This window comes from Tauraco erythrolophus, chromosome Z, assembly GCF_009769465.1.
Source record: "Tauraco erythrolophus isolate bTauEry1 chromosome Z, bTauEry1.pri, whole genome shotgun sequence".
In the NCBI taxonomy this organism is placed as follows: domain Eukaryota; kingdom Metazoa; phylum Chordata; class Aves; order Musophagiformes; family Musophagidae; genus Tauraco; species Tauraco erythrolophus.
The window spans coordinates 69,347,228-69,373,482 of NC_141496.1; the positions used below are offsets into that span (position 1 = coordinate 69,347,228).

Genomic DNA, 26,255 nt, shown 5'->3' on the forward strand with positions numbered 1-26,255 from the left:
ATAGTTTTGACCATTCTTCATGTAATATTTTAGGTCCTGATATCCTGACTATGGTGGTGGGATCAGATATCAGCCGTTACCCAAACACGCCCAGACCTACCTGCCGAGGATATTTGCACAAACGAACGCAGTCAGCAATTTTGAAGGGCTGGAGAAAGAGGTGGTTTGTGCTGAAACATAATGGCTACCTACACTATTACAAACACAAGAAGGTAAGGAGAGAGGCTGGTGAGGAAGCAAGCTGTGTCTTGAACTATGAACTCTAGCAGTATTGTACTCAAATTTGCAGATAACTATCTTGTAGTATTTACAGAATAAGACCAGCACTAAAAATTGTTTTGTGTGTGGTATACAGAGGAGCATTGTTGAGTAGTTCTGCCTTCCTATATCATAGTCATAAACATAGACACTGCCGGGCTCTAATGGATTCACATTTAACCTCTTATTTCTGATCATCAAGAAGTCTATGAATTGAACAGGCTCTGGAAGGCCTTGGATGAGATGAAGTACTTTCAGATGTGTAGGAGCTCTGTATTCCATATACCACTATACACATTTTCTTAAACAGGCATGACCATGAGGTTTCTTTGTGTATGTGAATAAGCTATAGACCTGCACAGAGCCATATTGGGAAGACTCAGTTTCTTCAGAGTAGCATTGCCCAGCACTTCAATCTCTGTCATGTGAGTAGGGACCTGCATAGTACTTAGTACTCCTAAGTAGTATTCAAGACTTTAACTTCATGTAACAGTAGATAGCAAAAAAAAAAAACAAGAAAGAGTAAAACAGGTGCTTCATAAAGAGAAATATTTTATTTGGCTTTATCCTGAGGCTCTACTTCAATATGACATTATTTACAATCCTGTAGTTGTATAGTGAGTTTTAATGGCCCTAAATCAGTAGCTTCACAGTTATCTCAGCTACAAACATTCTACACAGTTATTAACCACTAAATAAATACATACAGACATCAAAATTAAAAAGGAGGAAAAACATAAAAAATAGAACAAAAAGGGAGTGTTCCTTTAGTTAGCTCCAGGGGTGGGAAACGCAGGCAGCAGGCACAGCTCACAGCCCTGGCTGCAGAGGAGGCAGTGAACTCACTTGCTCTACAGTGGTGTTTTACTGTAGTCTGTGAGGCAATTCAGCCGGTGCTGCACGTAGTTACAAATTACTAATCCCTTCTCCTGTTAGCTTTGTGACGAAGTCATCAGTTTAGAAAGTTACGTCTATAAAATTAAACAGATTGATTTCAAAGCCTGTGATTTGTTCAGGGCTTTTTGTGGTAAAACACTTTACAGCTTGTAAAAAAGATTCAAGGTCATCCAGTTGGCATTCATTTTAACCTGATTTCAAGAAAACTTAGTGAAGTTGAGAAAATTTGCCACGGTGAGGGATTTATCTCTAGATGAAGTCTATGTAGCTTGCAGAGAATCTCCTAGCTAACCTAGGAAGGGCATCAATGGAAATATCAGCTGGTAAGAAACAGGTAGAAACAAGTTTGTCTCCAACACACAATTTGAACACATATTAGTAAAACACCCATGTCCACTTTCAATCAACAACTATGTGAGAATTTGAGCATGGCACCAAGTCATTGAACTGTAAATAGTTTTTATTTTTGCTAACATGGTCACACACCTTTTGGTCAACGCAGCACATGAAGGATGTGAATGTACATGTACACCCGTACATATGTAGACATACTAGTACAATTTTGCCAAAAATATGAATATAATCTAGACAATAAGATGGTGTTAAGGAAGTTCAACCAACAGAAGATAATAGGGAAGCTAGTATTACAGGCTTCACTCCTGATCATGAATCTACCTTTATATTGTTTTTCTCTACTATATCCTCTCTCTCTATTTCACATACCAATTTCCAATCTATGTATTTAATTTTTTGCTCATATATATTAACTTGTTCAATCATTTTTGCATGAATAGTAGAGCTACTCCAGTAAAATCCTCACTTGAATTTTTTTCTTTTTTAGTAAAAAACAGAATACTTTATTTTTACCTGAAAGATATTGATGCAATGCTTCCCAAGGACTGTACTTTAAGACTGCATGGGTTAATGTTTCTCTATAGTTCCAGATCTCTGATATCTCCCACAATGCATTCTGATCCCTCCCCATGGTGATCCTAAGCATAGTTTTTTTCAGGGAACATACTGTTAATATGAAGGAAAGAATTCACATGAGGCACTGCAGTTTTATATCCAAACTGAAATTGATCAAGTATTCAACCTTTAAGCTTCTTGATAAAAACATTTCTGTGGGAAAAGGTCATTTGGTGAAAAGTAATTAAAAATTATAGAAAGAGCTTCCTTTTCTACAATTCTCTAGTCACCTGACATTTCCAGCAGAAAATCTGGTAGGCTTATTTATCTGTGTATGCTAGCCATTTAATTAGATTGATGCTGCAGAACTAGGGGGTAAAGAACAAAGCAGTCTGGCTTTCCATAGTCAGAATTTCAACATTGCTTAGTCTGGTCTCAAAACAAAACCAAATGAACAAACAAATCACATGCTTAAAAGTGTAGAAACAAACAGGAACACACAGAAACATTTGTTTGGAGAGAAGTTTTTGTTTTGTACTACTCAGGTCCTTCTTCACACTACTGAAATGTAAAAAAAAGCCTTTTAAATACTCTCCACTTTCCAATAAATTAAGTACCTCTGAAGACAAAGAGTGTTAGCTAAATTTGATTGAGGATTAAATGTCGTCCCATAGTCTTACATTCATTAATAATTGATTTGATTTAAATTTCTTTTATTTTTTTTTCAACTAGCAGCTTTCTTTCTAAGCCTATCTTTTCTTCCCTAGCTAGTTTGGTCTTATTTACTGCACTGAAAAAATTATATCAATCACACCAACCTTTTGCTTTGATAGTAGGCTCTTTAGCCAGTGAAAGGACGCATTTGCTTCTGCTTAAAAAAAGTAAACAAATTTAAAGTACTGTATGAACATTTTATAGTAATAACTACTGCTCATTTTCTTGCATTATCCAAGACTAGTGCCATTCAACCACTTCTTAAATTATTCCATATTATTTTTTTGCCAGCTGTACTCTCTGTCTCTGGACTCCGAAGAATACACAGAAATATTGCAGTACTATTTTACAATTGAAAGCACAAGAACCTTCTTCACTCTCTCATGTGCTTCAGAGTACTCTGAAGAGTCACTTAGTAAGAGAGAAAGAAAGTTACTTAAATACAAATACATTTCTTCAGTACTGAGAGATCCAATGCCCAAATGAGGTAAAAGGAACTCAACTGGACTCATTGGCACTTATAATTTCTTTTGATATGATTTCCACCAGGACATAACAAAAACAACGCATGCAGATCCTGCTCATCCCACTTTGTTTTCTACGGGAATTACAAACAATGTTCTTAGTTTAACACAGCATTTATGTAATGTCAGCCACATGATTAAGTTGGAAACATTATGTTCCAGGCCTTGTCTCAGTCAGGAGGAAAAATTCTTCCACTTCATGGATATAAGATGTTATTTGAAACACTTCATTGAAGGCAAGAATCCTTTAGGGAGTCAAAAGTAGTTCAGTCTCCATGTCTTTATCCAACAAACTAACCAAAGTCATCAATTTTCAGATCTTCATTCTGATGTTAAGAAAAACAACTTACACTGGTGAAATTCTAGTGACTCTAGTAAAGTCATGCCTGATTCCCGTGTATGTAAGAAGACAATCAGGCCTTTTTTTATGTCTGAAGGGCTACATATAATTTTTTGTCTTAGAGAAAGGAAAAGGTGTTTCATCTCCTGCCTTAGTCCTGTTCAAGAAACACAGGGAGCTGCATTTCTTCATTATTGCTATTTACAGGCAGAAATTATCCATCCTGAGCTCCTATTTTCTCACCTACATTATAAAAAGAGATCAATGTTTCTAGAGCTTTTTACATATTGACTCATCTATGTAATTGCTGCCGTTTCAGATTCATTTCTATCCAACCACATAATGATGAAATGACAGCTGTTGCAACAGATTCAGTTTACATACAAGGTCATTTTGTTTTCCCTGAAACAGATGTTGCCACTGACCTTGACTCTACAACCCATATAAGTAACTGAAACACGTTTTTCTCTTCAGCGGACATAGCTGTGTTTGCCATCTCGTAGAAGAAATATTGGGCTCATTGGGTTAGAACCTTGTGTAAATTACTGACATCAGTGAAGGTTTAATGATTTAGAATGGATTTGCCTACACTTAGCAGCAGTCGAGTTCCACTATACACTCTACAGTTCTGATACCCCATTTTCCAGATCACTGGATCTTCTCAGACATGCTATTTCCTTTTTGCCAATATGCCCGGTTTTTCTCCTAAAGGGAAGATATCTGGACATTGTAAGGAAATAGACAATAATGTACACTTAGGTCCTACTCTGGGGCAAGTATAAGCAATCAAATTTCTTGTGTGTGAACTTACACATTTTTTCAGGGAAAGCTGAAAGCACATCAGCATAGTCAAGCATTGATCCTTTCTTTGCAGGTAGTAGTGTCTGTTCCTCTAAAATTGGCATTTGCAGCTCAGCCAAATAAAGTGACTGTAAAGTCACCCCAAAATGTCTATGGTGAAGACCGCAATGTAGGACAGAGAAATCTTAATCAGCATTACATGACACCAGTGAGATAACAAAAGCGATCTAGCAACAGCAGGAGAGCATCACCTCAACAGGTTAAATAAGTTTACACGTATCTCTGAGCCGCCATCACCAAGTGACTTTTAGAACCTGTGAGCTAACTTGGAAACTTTAAAATGTGCTACAGCCTCCAGGATTAAAAAAAAAAAAAAAAATTACTTTCTTGCAAACTCATTAAATAGAAGGAATATCATTCCTGGGACTTGGGAACAAATGGGCCAATAAGGGGTTTAAAGGCTGTGGAGTGTGCGTTCCTCTATAATGAGGACATACCTGCTACAGAGCTTGCAGTGTTCTAGGATTAATAGGAAAGCACAAGGATAAAGAAAGCATTATAGCCAAAACATGTTTCCCACAATTCGTCATTACAAATATCTGTTATAGAAGGAGCTCAGCTAATTAATGTTGAGATTTAGAAGTGCACTCGAAATGCCAGAATTTCCTAGTGTTGATTTCATCATTGCTTTCTTGCTATGCAAGATTGGTTAATAAAGTATGTATAAAAAGTGGGTTTTGTGAGTCAAAGAAGAGGAAAAAAAGATAGAGTTGATAAGACTGAAAGAGTTATCAAGAGATCATGTTGTAACAATGCCCTAGCTCCTCTCAGTTTTGTGTCTTGCTATGTGCCTAGGAATTATTTCCTGTCCCTTTGCCATAAATAAACCCTGGGAAAGAGGATAATGAGACAGATAACCAATCTAGTACCTGAAAAGGAAAATATGAGGTAAATATCATTGAGGTTATGGTCTAGGAGAAGCTATAAAGATGACTGGCTTGAAACAGAAAAGTGTTACCAATGTATCATCTTCCTTGCAGACTTCCTTTACAAAAATCAGAGGCACATGTACTTAGTCAAATTAGCTTTGTCTGTCAAGTCCTTATGTTACTTTTGTCATTTATTCCATTTGTCTCTCCAATTCCCTCAGCTAAAAATGATGCAGAACAATAGCAATTAGGAATACATGTCTAAAAAGTGACTTTGCTGCCAGCATTTTTATGGACTTAAAGTAGAAAAGTAAAAAGAAGAAACTGTGATAGAAGGAAAGTAGGAGCAGTTAATTTGGAAGGAGTAGTTAAGCTTGAAATTACCGTCCTGACATTAGAAAAGAGCATGCTTTAGAGATTCAGATCTACAAGAGACTGAACTGTGAATAAAGAGCAAATTCACCATCACGTGTAGCCCAAGCCTCAGAGAAATGGCCTTCGTGATAGTTCATGATTGTAATGCCCTGAAACATGCTGTAAGAGAACTGCAACACATACTCTTGAGAAGTACTCTCACTGAACATAGTGGCAGCAGTGAAGGGGAGGGATGTGCTTTTTGTCAGTCTTCATTGTGGTTATATACAACAATGTCAGTTTAAAAAAGAATTACAATTTGCATTTCTTAGGCTCACAAGTTTAATGCCTCTAGGAAGCCCCCAGGCATAGTGTGAGTCACTAAGGCAAACTTTCTCAAAGCTGAGGCAAGGGCAGTAGGAGCAAAGATGTGCATTTCTTAACATCCAAAAGCAACTAGTCCTCAGCCTATTAAACAGCTATTACATCACTTAAATGATCAGATGTTAGGTCATATTCCTGTTTTCATTATGAAGCCAGCCTATTTCAATAACTCAACAGAATCTTGTCTTCTCTGTTTATTGCAGTTTAATGCAGCCGGCACACTGGCAATTAAGTATTGCTCAGATAATTATACAGTGCTATTTACATTCAAAGGGGTCCATAATCTTCCTTTTTTCTCAACAGCAGAATGCTTTCTTCATTGACTATTCTTTAATTAGTAACGTCTCTGTGAAGGAAATTACTGATCCTTAGTTGTCTCTATTAGGGGATGTTTGCTTTTGAAAATAATTCCATTCTCACCCTCTCCCTTGTTCAGAACACCTGGAAACTGTATTACCATTTGCTATTTGTTTTTATTCCAAATATGATTCAACAGCAACTTTTACACACCTTGTATAATCAGCTGGATACCAGTCTCCCATTTACCCTTTATTTCTATCAAGACACATCACTTTGAACCAAGGCCTCAGAGAACGAGTGAAAGCCCTCCCTAAACATGGGAAGGAAATTTAAATGCAGACTTAAATGTTCCCTTTTCTTTCTGCAATTGTCTTCTCTGTTCATGGGAACAGGACATTTTACAGAAAGTGTGTTTACAAAGATTTTGTAACTCAGACACTGCAGTACATGCTTCTTGTTGCTATATGCACACTTAAGACTGTTCCCAGTAGAGCAGAAGAGAGAGGGAAAAAATGCCTTTAAATTGTCTTAATTTCTGTGGTATAAACAGAGTCCAATTACTATAGCAAGAAAGAAATCCCTGCCTGCCATGTGTGGACCTTTCGCATCATTTCAATCTATAACAAACATTCAGTCTTTTGTTCTCTTGAGCAGGCTTGTGTGTTCATCGCTAAGCCTAAGCACTTTATATAAAAGGCTATAAATAGATTTAGGTCTGAGCCATTGCTCATAAAGATACCACTTCTATTTGTTCTTCATTCTTGCTTGGAGCTTTATCATCATGGTCTGGGAGCTGCCACATTATTTAGAGCTGATATACAATCTGATTTCCTCTTTACATTTTCCAAGACACCCAGGGCTGCAGGATATATTTTTCAATTTACATTTAAGGAGTTGCTGAATCCAAGGTTTCCAATATTGCCACTGTATTATTTCTGTTAATAAATTATAAATAACACTGGCTGATACAATATGCAATTTAATTTTGGATTGCCAACAGATTGCATACCCTGACCCAGAGAAAGAGTCATAATCAGATATATTATTTGACCTGATTCAAGTTGTTTAAAATTTTAACCCAATCAATAGTTCTTCTAATCAGAGGAACTTTCACATCTTTTCCACCTGTTGCCTTGCTCTTCAGTATGCCTCTATTATTTCTAGTTTAGATGTCAATTGTTTAAAGGAAAATGAAATACTGAATAAATTTAGCTCTACCAGTGAAAAATGTCATTTAAACAGAATTCCCCGTCCACTGACATATTCAAGTCCTTTCCTCAAGAGGAAAGGAAAAAGATGTAGGGGAAAAAGATATAAAAGCCTTTGTCTCTCCTCTGCACCAATGTGCCCATTTCTTCAAAGAAGAAATGCAAAGAGGCTCTAGCTACAATTTCCTAAATATCCAAACAATGAGTCTACCACAAAGCACTGTAATTGAAAAAAAAAAAAAGGGAGAGGGAGGGCAAGATTTTAGAGATACTACTAAGCAAGCAGCACCAGATCTCAGGGAGAAGTCCGTCAGAGTAAACCAGAAAACAACAGATGGTGAAAATGCTGCAAGCCTGAGTGCCAGGGAGTCGTGGGCACGTCAGCTGTGATGGAGAAATTTAGGCAAATGAGAAATAAGAAGTAAAAATAAAAGTTCCTTTTCCTGTCTCATTTAAGAGATGTCTAGTGTAAGAACACAGGACCACATCCAGGAAGACATTTTTGAAAGACAGTCAAAAATTTGGTCATGCCACTACTGACCTGAAACCAATCTGAACCAGTGACCTAGGGGCAACTGCTTTACACTTTCCGCTGTCAGGCTCCTGAGATAGCCAATCTTTCATTTCTGCTCATTTTTCACACTGTGTTTTAGAATTTTTCTATTATTTGTTCTAGGATTTGTTTTCAGTACAGTTACTTTTATTCCATTTTCCTAATATTTGCAGTCACTTGTGTAACTTAATTTTCACCTCTTTTCATAGTTATTCCTGTTGTTGATTATAATTTCTTTCACTGCAAATAGCATGAAAGGTTCCTATATCTTTTCGGCTTCTCCTTTCTAATAGACAAAGAAGCCTACTAGAATAGCAAATACAACTCTGCTCAAACAAAACTCTTTGAACAGAGTGAATCATTCAAGAAATGCTGTGATTGTTATTTATTTTCTGGAAGTATTTACGTTAAATTAAATAGGGCTGATTTCTGAACCCTTACACTGCCTTAATGACCATTTCACACAATAAAGGAAGGAGTTATATATTTTTCTATTCTTATTTCTCCCTTATTTCAGTCTCTCATAGTTTCATGTTTTCATCTTTTTGCAGAAACATTTCCCCTAAAATTCAGGGCATCGTAAGAATACTAGCAGCAAGGGAACAGTTACTTCAGATGTCTCTATTGTTCTTAGAATAGCATTTACCAAAGCAGCACACACTTTCTGTTCTCTGCCCAGAGGACTCCATCCATGTTAGATACTGCAGACCACCAAGAATCCATGAAATAGGTGATAGCAACCTTGAGAGAACAAAAAATCTTTTTTACTTAAGTGCAGAATGAAACACTAGTAGCTAAAGTCTGAGTCCATTTAAAACCTGTACAATACATACCATCAACTCAAGCAGCATTGTATAGTTGTATTAGGTTCCATAGTGGCAGCGTGGTCAGTGGGTTACTCTCCAGTCACAGGAATGAGAAATGACTTCTATCATTATTTTGTCAGCAAATATACCTTTGACATTTTTTGTAACAAAGGGATATTTGCCAAAGAAATGCTCTCAAGGTATTACTTATGAAAGTTACATGAGTGAAAAGAAATGCCCCTTACATCTGGCTTATCAGAATTACGAAACATGGCTTTGAATGCCTCAAATTCATCTTATTCCTTTCCTAGATAAATCCATTTGAAATGGAGTAGACATAAATTGTTCTTGATGCCACAGAGTTCTATCTGCATTCATTCTAGACAGCACAGAAAATGTTTAGAAAAGCAGCATACAGAGATGTGCAATAATAGTAGTCAAATAGCCATTTCAGTATCTGCAGTGACTGTTGCCTTCAGGCTAAGACATTCAGCAGAATCCAGACCGTGGACAAGATCCTACTGAATAACACTTCATCAACCTAGCACTCACTATTCTTTACACTAGGAATGAGATCAGGAGCCTAAATACATGTTTTGGTTATGTTGTCTTTGCAATGTAGTTTTGTGTCTGAAGGCATTATAAGTAAAGTAGGTCACACAGCACCAATGGCTCTCAGGATTGCCGTCATCTTCTGTATTGACTTTAGTTCTGCATTTTAAAAAAGATAAAAAAGAAGCAGAAGAATGTAGGAAATGCATTAATGAATGTTTATTTACACTGTTTCTTAGTATTAGGAGTTATTTATTCCTATGGAAAATTCATCTATAACAAAGGGATAATTACATGTGACAATGAGCATACAAGCAAGTATTTAACTATCTAATACTCACAAGTGCATATTTTGTTCATGGAAGCATATATATGTTTATTTGGAGGCTAATAAAAATTATACAGGGCATTTACAATTCATCTTCTACTGAAAATGTTTAATTGACTCCAATAATAAATTGATTTTATTCTGAGACTCCACCATCCATGTATTTTGCAAACAGCACTAACACTTTTCATATATCCCAGCATTAACTCAAGTATTCCATTTTATTGCTGTCAAATTTGATGCAATTTTTAGAGCTCCAGTCATAGCTCTTCAAAGCAAGGGTTGTTTAAAACACTGCTAGAGTCTACTGTCCAGATGTGTGCACCTTTGTTTTAAGACATGTACATGAGGTGAGCTGTGGTGCGAAAATGGGAGGAGGAATTGCTTCACCTACCAACCTACATTAAGGAACTTAATGGCTTCTTGTAACTAACCACAAAGACACTGGCAATACTCTTCAGTCTCAAAGAGGTTTAACTCAATCAGGAACAACACAGTACAAAAAGTTTTTACACACTTTCCATTGAAAGTTGTCTGAAATGAATGGGAAGGGTTATGAACATATTGATGTTCAGAGCAACTTTGCAAAGGAACTGAAATCCAGCCTTTTAAACTATGCTATCTTCTGAATGTAAGCTTTTCTTCCCTCTATTTGCACACTGAGGTTTTCAGCATAAACCCAGAGTGCAAGCACCATTGCTTAGTAAAAAGGCTCATGCTCCTGAACTTTTTGGTCTGCTTTGAAAATCCCACTCCCACTCAGCCACATCCTCAAAATTTGGAATATTCACAAATACCTAGCGAGGTTTCTGCATGCAGATATGACTTCTAGGGAACAAAAAACAATTAGAAGAGCAGAAATGGAGATGCAAATTTAGAGGATGTTTGTCTAGTTTATCTTTCTTGACTGCACTGCATTTTCTGAGGCTGCTGATCATTAAACCATATGACGACTGAAAAGAGTTTCAAAAGCATAAGAGCTTATGACCAATTTCTACACCTTTAAATTTTCCCTGAATTTATCCCCATTTCACAGGGATCACTTTCATATTAGTTCTGAACTTTGGCACTCTTTCTCTCTGCTTTCAGGATGAAGGGAAGTGCAGACCCCTGGAAGTAACAAAGCTGGAAGGAGCAGAAATTGGTGTTGACACCAGTCTGGGTAAACCATTTGTTTTTAAATGCATACCTCAAAGTGGAAACAGGATTTTCTACTTCTGTGCAACTTCTAACCAAGAAATGAAGAGGTAAGTGATCTTTCATTTTACAGGGTCAGTTTTGTTATTCTGGTTTGGGAAGAGGGAGTCCGAATTTTTTGAAAATGTTCATAATACCTGCCTTGATCAGAAAAAAAAAAAAAAAGCACACAAAAAAAACCCCACGAACTGTCAGCTACTGTAGAAAAATTGTTTCTAATGCTCATTTGCAGAAGTTTCAAAAATTATTTTTCAGTTTCATAGGTTTTTTAATGTTTCTTTTTCACAAAGTGTTTAATATTCATGCTTTGCTCAAGATCCCCCTGAATTCTTGATATATCTCCAGAAAAAAATCTTCACCTATGTTCTCATGCCTTCTCCGCCACTACTATATTCAAATAGAAGGATAAATCTTCCTGTGGATGTAAACTTCTTTATCAGTCATTTCACATAAATGATCTCTCTTCTGCCCTACAAGGACAGTGCTAGTAATAAATACATCCTGTCTTCCATTTCCTCTTCTGTCATTATGTCATATTATCATTTCAGTATTTTAAAACAGTAAGCATGCCACCAAAGCATATTGGTTCTGATAAGAGGCAATAAGTTTGGGTTTGACTCAGAGTTAGACTTAAAAAATACTATTTTTGCATTTCCCAGAGACTATAGCCAACAAAACAGAGACTAAAATCATTCAAAACACAAGTTACAATATTTTCTGCTTTAATTTCAAAATGTACTAAAATCTTATTTTTCTCTTTGCTTTATAGTGAATTTTCAAAAATATAAAACTATGAAGTAGGATGACATTTGGTATTCATCCACCCGTCTTTTTATTATATCTTATTACTTAACGTAGCACCCATGATTGTAACATCAGAACATTTTCTACTTCCAAATTCTATACCATCCATAGTCCAAAAAGAATAATTTTGCCAACAAATAGCTTGCTTTATTCTATAGTTCCCAATTTCAGGATTCTTTGTGTTTCCCACAAATTCCTTATCAACATTATAAGAAAGACACAGGAAGAGTGATTGTTTAGCCTGACATGTTGAACTATATTCAAAATACATAGATTCCCTTTCCTGCAATGTTGCCTTCATCTATTACAACGTGTTACACAGCAAGCTTTGAGACTTATTTTTCTGCGAGTTAGCAGAGTTTGTTTAGGTTTAATCCACCATCTTGAATTTTCCATCCTGAAGCCTTGAATGTGTCCTGAAAATTGCGCATCCCTTCACATGCTGTCTGTGTCAGCAAGAGTTAAAAGAGGCATTGAAGCATATTTATTCTCTTCTACCAAAATAAGCTGTTCCCATTTTTTCTCATAGGTGGCTGGAGGCTATGGATAAAGCAGTGCACCCTGTCCATCAGGTAATGCTTCATTGATATGAGAAGCATGTGTATAGCAGATTGTGTGGAAGACTGAGCGACAGTAGATGTATTTGTACAAGGTCAGATGTATTTGTACAAGCCAGCAACATGGAATCCGCATACTTTTAGGCACTTCCAACCTCCAAACCAAGACAATAAGGCCAATGAAGCAATATTCGAGTCACTTCAGCAAGCTTTGGGTCAACAGAACCTGGTTCTTATGAATGACTTCAACTACCCAGATATTTGTCGGAAGAACAACACAGGAGCTCAGATATCATCCATCAAGTTCTGGGAATACATAGAAAACTTCTTCCTCATACTAGTGTTAGATGTGCCAACCAAGAATGAGACACTGCTGGACTTGCTGCTCACAAACCAAGAAAACCTTCTTTGTAATATTTCAGTTAGTGATAGCCTTGGCTGCAGCGATCATAATATTGTGGAATTTGAGATTCTTCTGATCATGCTGAAGGTTACTAGACAAAGGTCTGAGATTTCAGAAGAGCCAACTTCAGCTTGCTCAGAGCTCAGCTGGGAGGAATTCCACAGGAACCTTCCATGGAGGATAAAGAAGTTAGTAAGTGCTGGGAGTTTTTCAAGAACGCTCTTCTGGAAGCAGAAAAACGGTTCATCCCCTTTAAAGGTAACAGAAGTAGGCGGAGCAAGAGACCCTTTTGGCTTAACTGTGAGCTTCTGAGTCTGCCCAAAACCAAAAAAGTGTACCAGAGATGGAAAAGTGGATGAATACCCATTAAGAACTACAAGGGCATTGTCAGGGTGAGCAGAGATATGGTTAGAAAGACAAAAGCTCTGCTCAAATTGAAATTGGCCAGAGATGTCAAAACTACAAGAAAGAGTTCTTCAGGCATGTAAACAACAAGCAGAAACAGAAGGACAATATTGGCCCACTGTTAAACAGGAGAGGTGAATTAGTCACCGACACTAAAAAGGAAGAGGTTCTCAACATTTTCTTTACTTCCGTCTTTACCAGCACTGTTGGGCCCCAGAACTTGGGAACAAGACTTAGGTTGATGCAAACACAGACCCACCATCAGTGAAAGAAGAGTTGGTATGTGAACTGTTACAGGAGCTTGACCCCTACAAATCAATGACCCCTGACGATATCCACCCAAAGGCGTTAAGAGAGCTGACTGACATCGTTGTGAGGTCTCTCTCCACAATCTCTGAGAAGCTGTGGAGATCAAGAGATGTCCCAGAAAACTGGAATAAGGCTAATGTCACCCCCATCTACAAGAAGGACTTAAAGGAAGACCCAGAAAATTATAGGCCCATCAGTATTACTTTAGTCCCTGGAAAAGTGATGGAATGATTCCTCCTGGGGACTACCACAAGTCAAATGAAGCAAGTGATTGGGAAAAGCCAGCATGAATTCACCAAGGGCAAATCATGCTTGACAAACCTGATCACCTTGTATGACAAAGTAACCTACTTGGTTGATGTGGGGAGAGTGGTGGACATTGCCTCTAAGGCTTTTGGTATGGTTTCCTACAGCCTCCTCCTGATGCATTACAGTCTAGAAAACTGGTCTGTGTAGTAGCTGGGGAACTGGCTGACAGGCTGCACCCAGAGGGTTGTGGTAAATATCTCCTTTTCAAAATGGCAACCTGTCGCAAGTGGGGTTCCCCAAGGATTGATATTTGGCCTCATGCTGTTTAGTATCTTCATAGGTGATCTGGATGATGGGATCAATTGTACCCTCATGAAGTTTGCTGACGATACCAAATTGAGCGGGGAAGTTGACACTTCAAAAGGGAGAGCCACCCTGCAAGAAGACCTGGATAGACTGGAAGAGTGGGATAACAAGAACATTACGTATTTCAGCAAGGACAAGTGTTAAGGTCTTGCACCTGGGAAAACAAAAGCCAGGAGTGCAGCACAGGCTGGGAGGCAGCTATGTGGAAAGGGACCTGAGGGTCCTGGTGGACAATAAGCTCAATAGGAGTGAACTGTGGCAAAGAGAGCTGACAGGATGCTACGTTGCATCAACAAGGACATCAACACCAGAGATAAAGAAGTCATTATCCCACTCTACTCAGCACTTGTCAGGTCACACCTGGAATACTGCATATAGTTTTGTACCCACTACACAAAAAAAGATGTGGATAGGCTGGAGAGGATCCAGAGAAGGGTCACAAAGACAACCAAAGAACTGGGAAGCCTGCCATATGAGGAAAGGCTTAGAGAACTGAGTTTGTTCAGTCTTGAGGAAAGAAGGCTTAGGGGAGACCTCATCACTATGTTGCAGCATTTAAAAGACGGCTACGAAGAAGATGGAGATTTCCTTTTTACAAGAATTCACATGGAAAAGGCAAGAGGTAATGGGAACAAGTTACTTCTGGGCAGATTCTGATTGGATGCAATACAATTTTTCACAATGAGAACAATCAGCCATTGGAATAATCTCCCTAGGGAAGTGGTGGATTCCCCAACATTGGACACTTTTAAGATTCAGCTGGACAGAGTGCTGGGCCGTTTTGTCTAACCATGCTTTTGCCAAGAAAAGTTGGACCAGATGATTCTTGAGGTCCCTTCCAATCTGGTATTCTATGATTCTATGACTCTATGATAGTTTTGTTCTGGGCTACTGGGACATGAATCGGCTCCAAACCAAAAGCCATATACAGACATCACTGTGACTCAGCAAATACGCTTTGCTGCCATATGGTGGAATGAACCAAAACGCTCTCTTTCTAGATATCAGCAACTTTAAGCTGGTTCAGAAACTATCTAAAATGAGAGTAGTAAGAAGGGAGGAAGCAGAGTGATGACTCTCACAATCGCATGTTCTGCACTAGGTAATATTATTCAGAGTAAAGGGAGAGAAGGGCTATACGTTCTTAAGTATTCCCTGAAAGTCTGCCTTGGTTGCAAGCTATCTGCTTTTTCTGACAGAATATTAGGGAAGGTGGGGGGATGTGCTGAATTCTTCTGTTCTGTATTTTCGGACTTGAAGAAAAATAAGTTAGCTGATAAACTTTGACTTATTTCTCTATCTCTTTATACAGCCATACTCTCTGCTGGCTGGAAGAAACATAGCCATAATTGATCTTGAGCTGCTACAGAAAGACCTTGCTCAGCTCAAAATAATTTAGTATGAATAGTCCCTGACTCATCCCTGAAATGGGAATTGCAAAGCTAATTTTAGTACTTCCAGGTTTCAAAGCAGAGGGGTCAAGGCCACTTTAGCCTGCCATTTCCTGGCCCCTTGACTCTTATTCTTTCCTCCTATAGGCAGATGGCCTTTATGAAAATATGCTGTTGATCTGTAAAATCTTTTTTTTAAAATAGTTTAGGTATTGAACCAAATTGTTTTTTAGCAGAAAGAATATAAGGCTTAAACACTTTTGAGTAAGTCTCAAAGTCTACCCTTTTTGCAGATGTAATAAAATCATCAATAAAAAAAAAAGAAAATTGCAAATTACAAATGCTAACCTGCATTAATACAGTGGGGAAAAACATTTTAAAAAGAAAAAAAATTACTTTCCTCCTTCTCTAAACCCAGGGCACATGAGTGACTCCTCTAGCAGTGTGCTCTAGTAATGGGTTTCCAAAAAGTAAAAGGAGGTGTTTATTGTTACTTTAATTCCTTTTCCACTGAAGTAAAATTGATCAAACATATATTTCCTTTGGCTTCAGCTTTCAGATGAGATTGTAAGTGCAAAACCAAATTTGTTTCCAAGTATATTCTACCTGGAAGTGTTTCTTAAAAGAATACAAAAGAATCCACATACCTGAAAAAAGCAAAAATAAATCAAAAAATTTAAAATGTGCATCCTAGCAGAAAAAAAAAATAGCCTGAGCCAAAAATGAAGGTAAAGGCATACATACACAAAAGAAAACACATCAAAAGAGTCATTCCTTAGTCTAACATGCAAAAATAACTTGTTGGATAAAAAGTTCCAATATATAAACAGAAAGATCTCTCATGCATTCACTCACTAAGAACACAGTAAGTTGGCTTCTTTCCACGCTATTGCATCTTATTTTGACTGCTTTATCTTTTTCAGTTTTGTCTTTGAGCAAACAATATCCTTTTCTGAAATAAATGTTTGATTTAATATATCGCTTTTATTGCCTAACCTCTGTTATTAATGAACACTACATCTCTTCTTTCCTTCCAACTGGACCTTCCATTCAGTTGAATAGAAAAAGTTTACATTTTCATTCTTTTTTGCTTGCTTTACTGTTTGTTACAGACTTTTAGCAATGATGTGTTACAATAGGGCTCACAACACAATGATTTAACAGACCAATATACTGACACAGTGTTGTCTTAATGCATCTATAAGGTTAACTATTTTATGAATACACCTAGTATCGCTGAAGTCCTCTTCTGCACTTTGCTTCAATAAGTCTTAGCAGGTTTCCAAATCATGACAAAGAACATAGCTATATTGTGCCAGGTCATTTTTTCCCACATTACTTTGTCAAGGATACTAAAGAAATGTCATAAGCAAGAGAAAAAGAAAACCCCTATGGAAACAATCAGGATGCTATTGATATTGCACACATTCTCCCCATGGATTTGAAATTACAGTGATGCTGGTTGATGTAGAGTTTGAAATATATTGCAGATAAGCAAAATACACTAGGAGAGGCCGAGTTCCTAACACCTCTCAGATTTATATGAAAAGAAGAAATGTTTTAATCTCACATTAGAGTACTTGGTCTTATTAAACAACTGTTTATTTTTTCCTGATTTTCTTTTCGGATTCTTTTATCATACAAATAGCTTATACAATGGCAATGTGTCATGGGTTGAGTTTTTCTTCACCTGTAAACAACAATAGGATAATTTTAGTAATGAAAAAGACTTTGCTTTCCAGAAAGGGATGGGAAGGCATCCTTAAACATTTTGTGTGTGGTAAGCGCTTTCATCTGAGTCTGAGTGCGGTATTCTGGCCTTAGACACCACCACAATTTCTCTGGAACCCACAAGGTAGATAGTGAACCTTGCTTTGCCAGATTACACACAGTAAAGACTCCTGAAGTCAGGCAATCAGCAAGACTTTTTTTAAAAATAAAAAAGCTTCTTTACACAGTTCTGAAATAATCCTGTTCTTATAGCAAAACTTGTACCGAAAAACAAAACAGACGCAGAAAAGACAAGTTACTATTGTAAGAAGAAAGTTGGTCACTATTTGCCATCAAATATAGGTTTTTCTGTTTGCATTTTCAGCATTGACTTTTCAAATTTTTTTCACAACAAAAGCTAATTTCCTAGCAGGGCACTAGACCTTATGTCTTTTCATACTAGCAAGTCTTCTTTAATTTCTTACCAGAACTTTTCTTACTTTACATTACATTACATTACTTACATGTTTACTTTACAGAACCATGTGTGGGTAGATGTCACACTGCATAACACTACGCTTCCACCGTTGGCTATCAAAAACCCAGAGTGCCTGGGACTCCTCCACCAGCTGGACAGAAGCAAAGACATCTGGATTCAACACTACTGTGTTCTGAAAGATGGCTGTTTGTACTTTTATGCCACTCTCCGTTCTACACCTGCCCAAGGTAGGGACAGCTGCTGGATTTTAATCGATTGTTAAAGCAGAAAGTTTTCACAGCCATTTCCAAGTAGAATTTTTACCATTAACAAGAGATTCTTATCCACAAACTCACTGTGTTCTGTGAAGGTGAGTGAAGGAAGACCAGACTCAATCTCTTTTCATAAAATAGCCACCTTATTCCACTCCTTTTCCTCCCATGGTCTGAATTTTTTTTTTCTGGAATGGGGCTAGTCAAGACCTGTGCACATTACTTCAGGAGAAAATATCAGCAACAAGATCCGCCCTTCCAAAGCACTTCACAGTGACTTGAGCCAGTCCCACTGATGGCAGTCTGCTGAAAGCTGTCGACTCCTGTTTGTTAGGTAGCATCCTTGGAGGGGGGCACATCATAAACTCAGACTGGTTTCTCTGCCTCTACCACGTTTTCACATGGCCTTGCCAAAGCTATTTTACCCATTGACAGGCAGAACTTCCCCACTCCAGCAGATATTGGTGCTCCAGAGCGTGGCCACGGTCATTTGCAGCTGAAGCTGCCATCTAGCAGTTCTCCCCATATCAGAAGAGGGTGTCTGGCCACTCCGAAGGCAGCAACATGAGGCTGCCAGAGTCAATTGCAAGTAGAGAAGCTGTGTTTCAGACACTGAGGAGAACCTAAAAAAAAAAAAAACCCACAACTTTCTTAAAAGCTGCCCAAGGGAGAGGGGCACCTCTCGACATTTACAGGTTGAGGACCTGTAAATGCACCCTCTCTGTGCTAAGAAAGCTGACAGACAGAAAAATCAGAAAGAAAAATGTGGTTGTACTTTTGCTTATTGATGAGCTTTCAGTTCAGAAGAGAAAACTTTTCTTAGAGCTTATGCTGTTTTCCACATGATCGGGCAAGAGGAATTCCACTTTACAGTCTATATCATTTACATAGCACTTTTAATCTGCCAAACACCATACATAAGAAACGACCAGTGATTTCCTCTCTACATGAAACCAAAGCTAAGGCTTGCCCAGACCTCTGCAAGGAATTAGTAGAAAAGCAAAAATTAAGTGTTATATGTTTATGACATCCAAACCTATGCTCCTACTGCTAAATATGTCACTTTGTTTTATAAATATTCTACTACATACAAATTCTTGTATATGGTAGTGTTTGCTCTCTTGTTATCACTATTGTTTTTTCCAATTTCACTACTTGTTCATATCATTTTTCAATGTTACAGCATTAATTGGATGCTCTTGTCACTAAATGTGAGAGCCAAAACCAATACAGACCCTGAAGACAATACAGGAACATCCAGCTGCAGTTTATCAATCAGCTCCACAGGTCTTTTTGGCTGTTCAACATGTATCTATAAAGTGAACATATACATTGTTGTAGTGATGTAACTTCTGGGGAAAAAAAAAAAAAACCACTAGCTAAAATCAAAATGTCACGAAGACCAAATTCTTTCTACTGCCTTTCCTTCACAGCTGGCTGGTGTGGCCTACAATGATCCAGTTACTAATGGCAGCAAGGGGAACCAATGCTGAATCTAGGATTTTTTTTAATGTTGAGATTTGTATCTCTTTATTTTTTAAAGGAAAGAAAAAGAACATCAAAAGTTAGAAAAAATATTTTACGAGTTCTTATTTAATGACAAGCTCAATAAAACTATACCGCTAGTTATTTGCTGGACAGGAAGCATTTTTACACTGTTTTCAAATCAATTTGCAGGAAAAACAAACAAACAAACAAACAAACAAACAAACCCTGAACTTTCACATTTTAAAAGATTTTATTTGTATGTTCTGTACAACTCTGTTGAAAAACCCAACACAAAGCATCTGAACATCCAGTTTGCAAGAATTGTTGGTATGCTTGTAATTAGCAATAATTTCATAAATGGTATCTGCAATATATGTGATGCATAATATTTTATTACATCCAGGTGGCCTTTACCTACAGGGATATATTGTGAGTGAACAGTCTCTGGGCTCCAAAAGATCTGTAATTGAACTCAAACCTCCATCTGAAGAATTTAAAACTTTCTACTTATGTGCAGAGAATGTGAATGAAAACAAAAGGTAAACCAAGCTGTTGTTTGGGGTTTTTTTCAGTTCTATTTGCCAGTCTTCAGGAAAGTGGGAACACGGTAGCTTGGGAAGATGTAGTGACAACTTTTCTTTCTGTTTTCACTTGTTCCCCAAAATTTACCTTTAATTGTAGCTTTAGTCAAACTGTGGTAAAATGTGATGGCACATGTGAGCCATAAGTTCTGCTCTTGTCAATGCTGGAACTACAGCAAGGCTGGCTTGCAGAAGTCCAGAGAGAAAACTGGACAAGGTGCCCTTCACAATAATATGTGGGTGATGACACTAAACAGAAAAGCTATGGTACTTCTCATTAGAAATAATGGAAAGTATATCCTCCTCATTCCTAAGAATGATTTACTTCCAATAATGACCGTTAGAATTAAAAAATAAAATTAGCCTATGAAATCACATTCTGAAGGTGAATTCCCTTATCATAATCCAGCCAAATTCCATGTCTGTCAGTGGAACTTCTTCTTGCCTAAAGCCTACTAATTACAGGATTTGGGTTTTAATTTAATGAACAAAGGAGAAAGCTTTTCAGTATGTTAGAAATCAGTGTTAAGATATGGTGCTGTTATAGTCAGCTCCTCCACCTCCTGCCTCTCTCCAATCCACTTACTATCAGCACACATAGTAACACAGCTCTACAAACACCATTTATAAAAGGCGTGTTTCAAAGAATATAAAATGCATGCATAGGACTTGATCAGAGAACGTTGTTGGTCTTTGATTTCTTCTAGGTGGATTACAGCTTTGAAAGCTTCTATTAATAAATGGCTACCCCTACACCAGGCAATCCAAGATTTCATGAACAGACCACTGGAGGAGACACGGATGTGAGAAGAAATCTCTTTTTTTTCCCTCCTCAATCTCTGTTTTCCATTAAAAATTCTGTGCTATGTCTCATGGTTAATCTCAAAAGACCCTCTAGCAGCAGGTAATCTTTAGCATTGCTATACACAGGCAACTTTTGTAAGCATTAGTAAATAAACATAAAGCAATGTTGCCTTCTTTGTAGTTGTCTTTAATTTATATTTTTGCTTCAACTCAGATCATGCATAGAGTCTGTTTTACAGCAGTGAACTGACATCAACATTTGTCTGATGCAGAAAAAAGAGAAAGCACTGTATTTCAATATATATTTTGTACTTCCTGATGTTTTATACATGCATCCCTTTTTTTTTGCAAATGTACCCTTTGCAAAGACTTCTGCTTTTCCATAGAGAAGTTTCGTATATGGTTTTGCCTTTAAGTTTCTAGATGATGCAGGGGTTAAGTTTGGGACAGGCTAGACTGACTGAAAGGCTAGCAGCTACATACCATTACATAATGCCTGGGGGAATGGAATAAATTTGTATGATTTGGATTAATACCTTTGTTCTTGTATGTTCTATATTAACATAAATTTTAATTTTAACGTGGTTTGGATTTGGCTGTCTGCCATCATAACACTCCATATTTGTGGAGAGAAATCAATTCAAGAATCAAAGACACTGTTTTCTCCAAAGTTAGCAGTAAGAACGAGCCCCATAAATCTTCATCAGGTATATTGGGGTTAGACATCTTTGGTTCTTACAGCTGATCATGTACATAGTGTTTGACATTATTGTCTAACATTAAAATAATTCCTCCCATGAATAAATCTTACTATTCCGTTTCCAAGCTTCCCAAAATACTAGTTCAAGTAAAATAACAAAGGTTAGTTCCATTTATTTACTAAAGTCATGTGCTGAGTAAATATCTCATCCTAAGAAATTCACAATTTAATGCATCAGCAAAGTACAAAAAGGAAAAGAATATGCACCCAATAGAGACAAAAAAATATGACAGTTTGTAAGATTTCATTACAAGCCTTTGATACTTGGTCTTCTTATCATGGTCATTAGAACTTGAGATCATTTGAACACACTAGAACCTCAACTACTTGCTTGCTCTTATTATTATCCTGGGAAATATTGATTGCAATGCCATAAAAAGCTAAAAAGCAAGTGGTACTCCCTTAGCTACCACAAATCTATATTTTCATGAGACCAATTCATTAGCTTTAGATGCTTGAAGCAATACTACGTCAAAGAAAGCTGTCAATAGTCCAAACGGTTTGCTACAGTGTTTTGAGTGATTTAATTCAAAAATAACAATGGTTAGTTAAACAGTTTAAGCAATTTCCGAAAGCAGGAACCCAACCCCAAATATGTTTAACATATCACATATCATATATCATTTACACACTTACTTTGTGTAAATCTGTGCTCTGAGGTAGAATGTATAACCATATTTGAAAACAAGCAGTCATCATAGTAATATTCTACGTTTACTGTTACTATTTTGAAATTTTCATGTTCAGAAATTAAATTCACATTTCTGCTATAACTCTGAGGAAAGTAATGACTTAGATATAAACTAGTTATTTTTCTTAGTCTTTTCCACATGGGGGAAAATAACACATATGAGTCAAGTATAAATGTTGAGATTAATAACTGTTAACATTTCCTAAAGAACAACTATCCAACTCAGATGGACAGTTCAGAGATAGGAAGCAAAAAAACAAGTAATAGGTAAAAGAAATGCCAACAAAATGAAACAGAATGAATGTGCTTCCCATTAAAAACAAACAAACAAACAACGAACCACACAACAAACCAAAACCAACAAAAATAACAACTCAACAAATATTTAAATGAACAGAGTGGGGTCCATAAGAGGATTGATCACCTTGTGGTAATCTCCTTATGCTCTGAACAGACATCTCTCTGAGACCCATTTGTTCCTTCAGTTGGAAGGAACTTTTTTCCCTTTATCAAGTGCACTTGCAGCCATCCTCAGAATCACACAATCACCAAATGTCTTGGTTTTATAAATCTTTGAAGACACGTGATAATATATGTGGAACTGACAGCGATGAAGGATTCAGTAACCCCAATAGCAAGGTGGAAAAAGAAATTAGCTGTTCAATGTGAGTAAAAGTTACGGGACAGGGTCTTTTCTTTTATTGTCTCACTAAATTTTTGTCTTCCTATGTCTTTATAAATTAGAATTATTTTCCACCATAATTGCAGTAATTTCCAAAATATGTTAATGTTACCATAGAAATTTGGTAACAATTGCTTTATTCAGTGTTGTAAGAAAAAAAAAAGAATACTTTAAAATGTATGCTCTTTCTCCTATTTTGGTGAAAGTCAAAAATGCCTCAAGTGTATATCTGTACAGATCAAATCTTACTTGTGTTGTAAAACTATGTATTTACACAGCAGACTTCTTGGGGCTGTGCTTAACTGGGTAGTATATCAGCAGAGTTTATTGAAATATTTTTCTTTGATGGACTTGATTTGTCTTTCTTTTTTACGATTTTATACTTCCAAATCAAATAAAATACTGAGGTGTAGTAAACATCATTTCTAAAATGACCATAAACTTTGAAAAATTTTGAAAATTTTAAATTATTAAAAAAAACCCCAAACCTATCAGGCTTTGGAATTACCTAGTTTTTAACTCAAGAAAATTGAGGCTATGGGCTGTTCTAATTTTCCTTTGAAGTAACTGTGGTCCCCAAGGAGGTAGGCTGCCATTCTGTCATTTTCGTAACACACTTCATCTCATCCTGTTTTTACCAGGACAAAAAGTACTTTGAAAAATATACTGAGATTATTCCTCCATATGTATCGATAGCACAAAAGTTGACAGCAGAGGAATTAGCAAGATCTCAGTCCTAGTTACCATAGGTGATTTTATCATTATTCTTAACGGCTATTCACATCAATTCTTGTACAATACTTCTAGTACAAGATATAGTTTACTTAGCTTGGAATACATACGACTATAGAACAAATGTTAGTCATGGTCATAATGTCAGCCATTCCTTTTTAGAAAAAAAAAAAATCAAAGTGGGATTGTTAACTCTACATCCTTTCCACAACACAGCCAGATGGTATATTTTGTAATGAAGCACTAATACGTCTCTTCCGGCCACTTCTTTAGTCATGCAATAATGTCTCCTGAAGGTAGGAGAGAAAGTAACAAAAGGGTACCCAGATTGCTCACTTTACCCTCCACTATCCTGAGCTAATCTAAATGCCTTTTATAATTACCGTACACCAAGTGCAGAGACAAGTGATGAAGATGTTTTGGGTAAGGCCTTTGTGGAAGAACCTAGAAAAACCTGGATCTCTTGGGCAGGTAAAGGGTAAGGCACTGGATAAAGTGATCTGATAGAGAAATTGCAGTTTTTCAACAGCAAAAAAAAACTTTCATTTATCTGCGGGCTCAAATGTGAAGTCTGCAGAATACTCCAATCCCACTAGTCAAATAGATGGTCTCATTCTTCTCTCTCTTAAAGTTAAACATATGAATGTTTAATTAGGATCATACCTATGGTGCTTAGCACTTTACAGAATTGTATCTGCAACATCAGTTTGCATTCTGCTGATTACATTTGTGACTTTCAGAGTTACAAGGCAAAGTCACAAGTCACAAAGGCAAGAGCATGCCTTTCAAGCTAGACTAGAGCACACATAATTAGAGGTTGAAACAAAAAGTTGTGGGTTTAAAACGGGTTAGAATTGAGTCTTGATGCAAACTAATGAAACTATTTTCTCAGTATCATTTTGTCTGTAGTTTATAAAAGATAGTTTAAGAAAACCTCATGTTTAGTAATTTTTCAGTGTAAGACTTCTCAGATTTCTTGGATTTATGACAGTTAACCTGTAACATAACCTAGAAATCATTTCTATAACACAAAAAGCATAAATAGAAGTGCTTGGTTGTTTGAAAAAAAAAAAGAAAATCAACTGAAACACTTCTGGTGATACCCAGAGTATCAACAGACAACACAAGAACTTGTTAATCAATATTAAGTTTGTTAAGCAAAAACGTCCAAGGACACACTGGCCTTGCACTGCAATGTTATATTCGCTGTTAATGCATCCTATCTCCAGTTGACACAACAAACTGCAAAAACTGTCACAGATTAACTCTTTTTACTCCTATGTGCTTTTTGCCATCCTCACTTGAGGAACAGACACATGTTAAAATGCCACATTTTATGAGACAGAAGAATTGTGTAATAATTTCTCATTTTTTCTAATGTAAAATAAGTTGATATCATTTAAATGACTGCTGACAGCTTTACCTTTATCTTCAAATGAAAATATGTTGAGAGAACAGTGAGAAAAAAATGATCATATGGAAAACTCTACTTCTGCCCTGAGAAATCAAAGTCCTTCTTGGCCTTTCCATGGGACTAACAAAGAAATACATTCTTTGCTTGAAAGAACATGGAGTACTACATTTTCCAATCTTCAAGTTATTTCAGTAATGTCAACAGAATGCAATTATGTTTATATTTACAACACTCCAAATGGGAACTCAATAACTTAGGTTGGATATATTCCTGAAGAACCACGAAATAACAGCCCCCAGAAATTAGACACACCTTAGATGATACAATTTAAATTAAGGGGAGGAAAACAAATAAACAAACAAACAAAACCACCACCGAACCGAACAGATGTAGATATTTTGCTACAAAACAGAACAGAATTTTGAGTTAACCAGAGTAGTCAGAGTATTTTGAGTACCAGAGTAGTCAGCCATGACATCTCCAAATCAAGATTTGTCCAAAGGTGTTTAGATATAAAACTTCAAATAAAGTTTCCCTTTGGAATCTAAGTTTTGGTCTCATTTTAACTTTAGTTGTAATTCCTTCAAAAGAACACATGGAAGGTGAAACTGGGGCTTGATGCTTCATTGCTGCCTCATGTCAGCAAGGGATCAGCACAGCTATGCAATCACTGTATTGCCAGTATTTCACCATGGCTCATTTGTTTGCATTGAAGTCATCATTGCTAGATGGACCTGCATTCAAGGTTTTCTTTTCACTGCCAGGAAAAAGCTAACTATATTGAAACCAGAACACTTCCATTAGCAGAGTATAATATTCTGCTGAGAAGAAATTGGGTCATGTACTTGAAGCATGATTTATTCAGATGGTTTGCTGCACTTCAAATTGAGCTTATTTTCTCCCCTGTTCAGCAGAAAATATGTACAAGAATCTGCAGAGGGAAAGCCACAGAAGGTCACCAAGGTATTTTCCACAAAGGTTGAGCTATTTTGCAGGAAGCACTTTGAGGCTGCAAAACCATTGTTGCGAAGTGCGTAATTCCTTTTGTAGTATGTTTCTGAAGGATAAAAGTGTTGGGGTTAGTTTTTCCCTTTCTTTCCCTGAC

At 36.9% G+C, this 26,255-nt stretch overlaps 1 protein-coding gene across 1 annotated transcript in view; it reads left to right on the top strand.

Annotated features, from left to right (window-relative positions):
- Positions 1-20,874, top strand: part of LOC147526444 (uncharacterized) — a 39,733-nt gene extending 18,859 nt beyond the window's left edge. The window contains exons 7-12 of the mRNA XM_086629958.1: positions 34-212; positions 10,947-11,104; positions 12,388-12,430; positions 17,788-17,974; positions 19,890-20,025; positions 20,775-20,874. Coding sequence (XP_086486084.1) covers positions 34-212; positions 10,947-11,104; positions 12,388-12,430; positions 17,788-17,974; positions 19,890-20,025; positions 20,775-20,874 — 803 coding nt within the window. The remainder of the gene's footprint in view (positions 1-33; positions 213-10,946; positions 11,105-12,387; positions 12,431-17,787; positions 17,975-19,889; positions 20,026-20,774) is intronic.
- Positions 20,875-26,255: the final 5,381 nt, after the last annotated feature.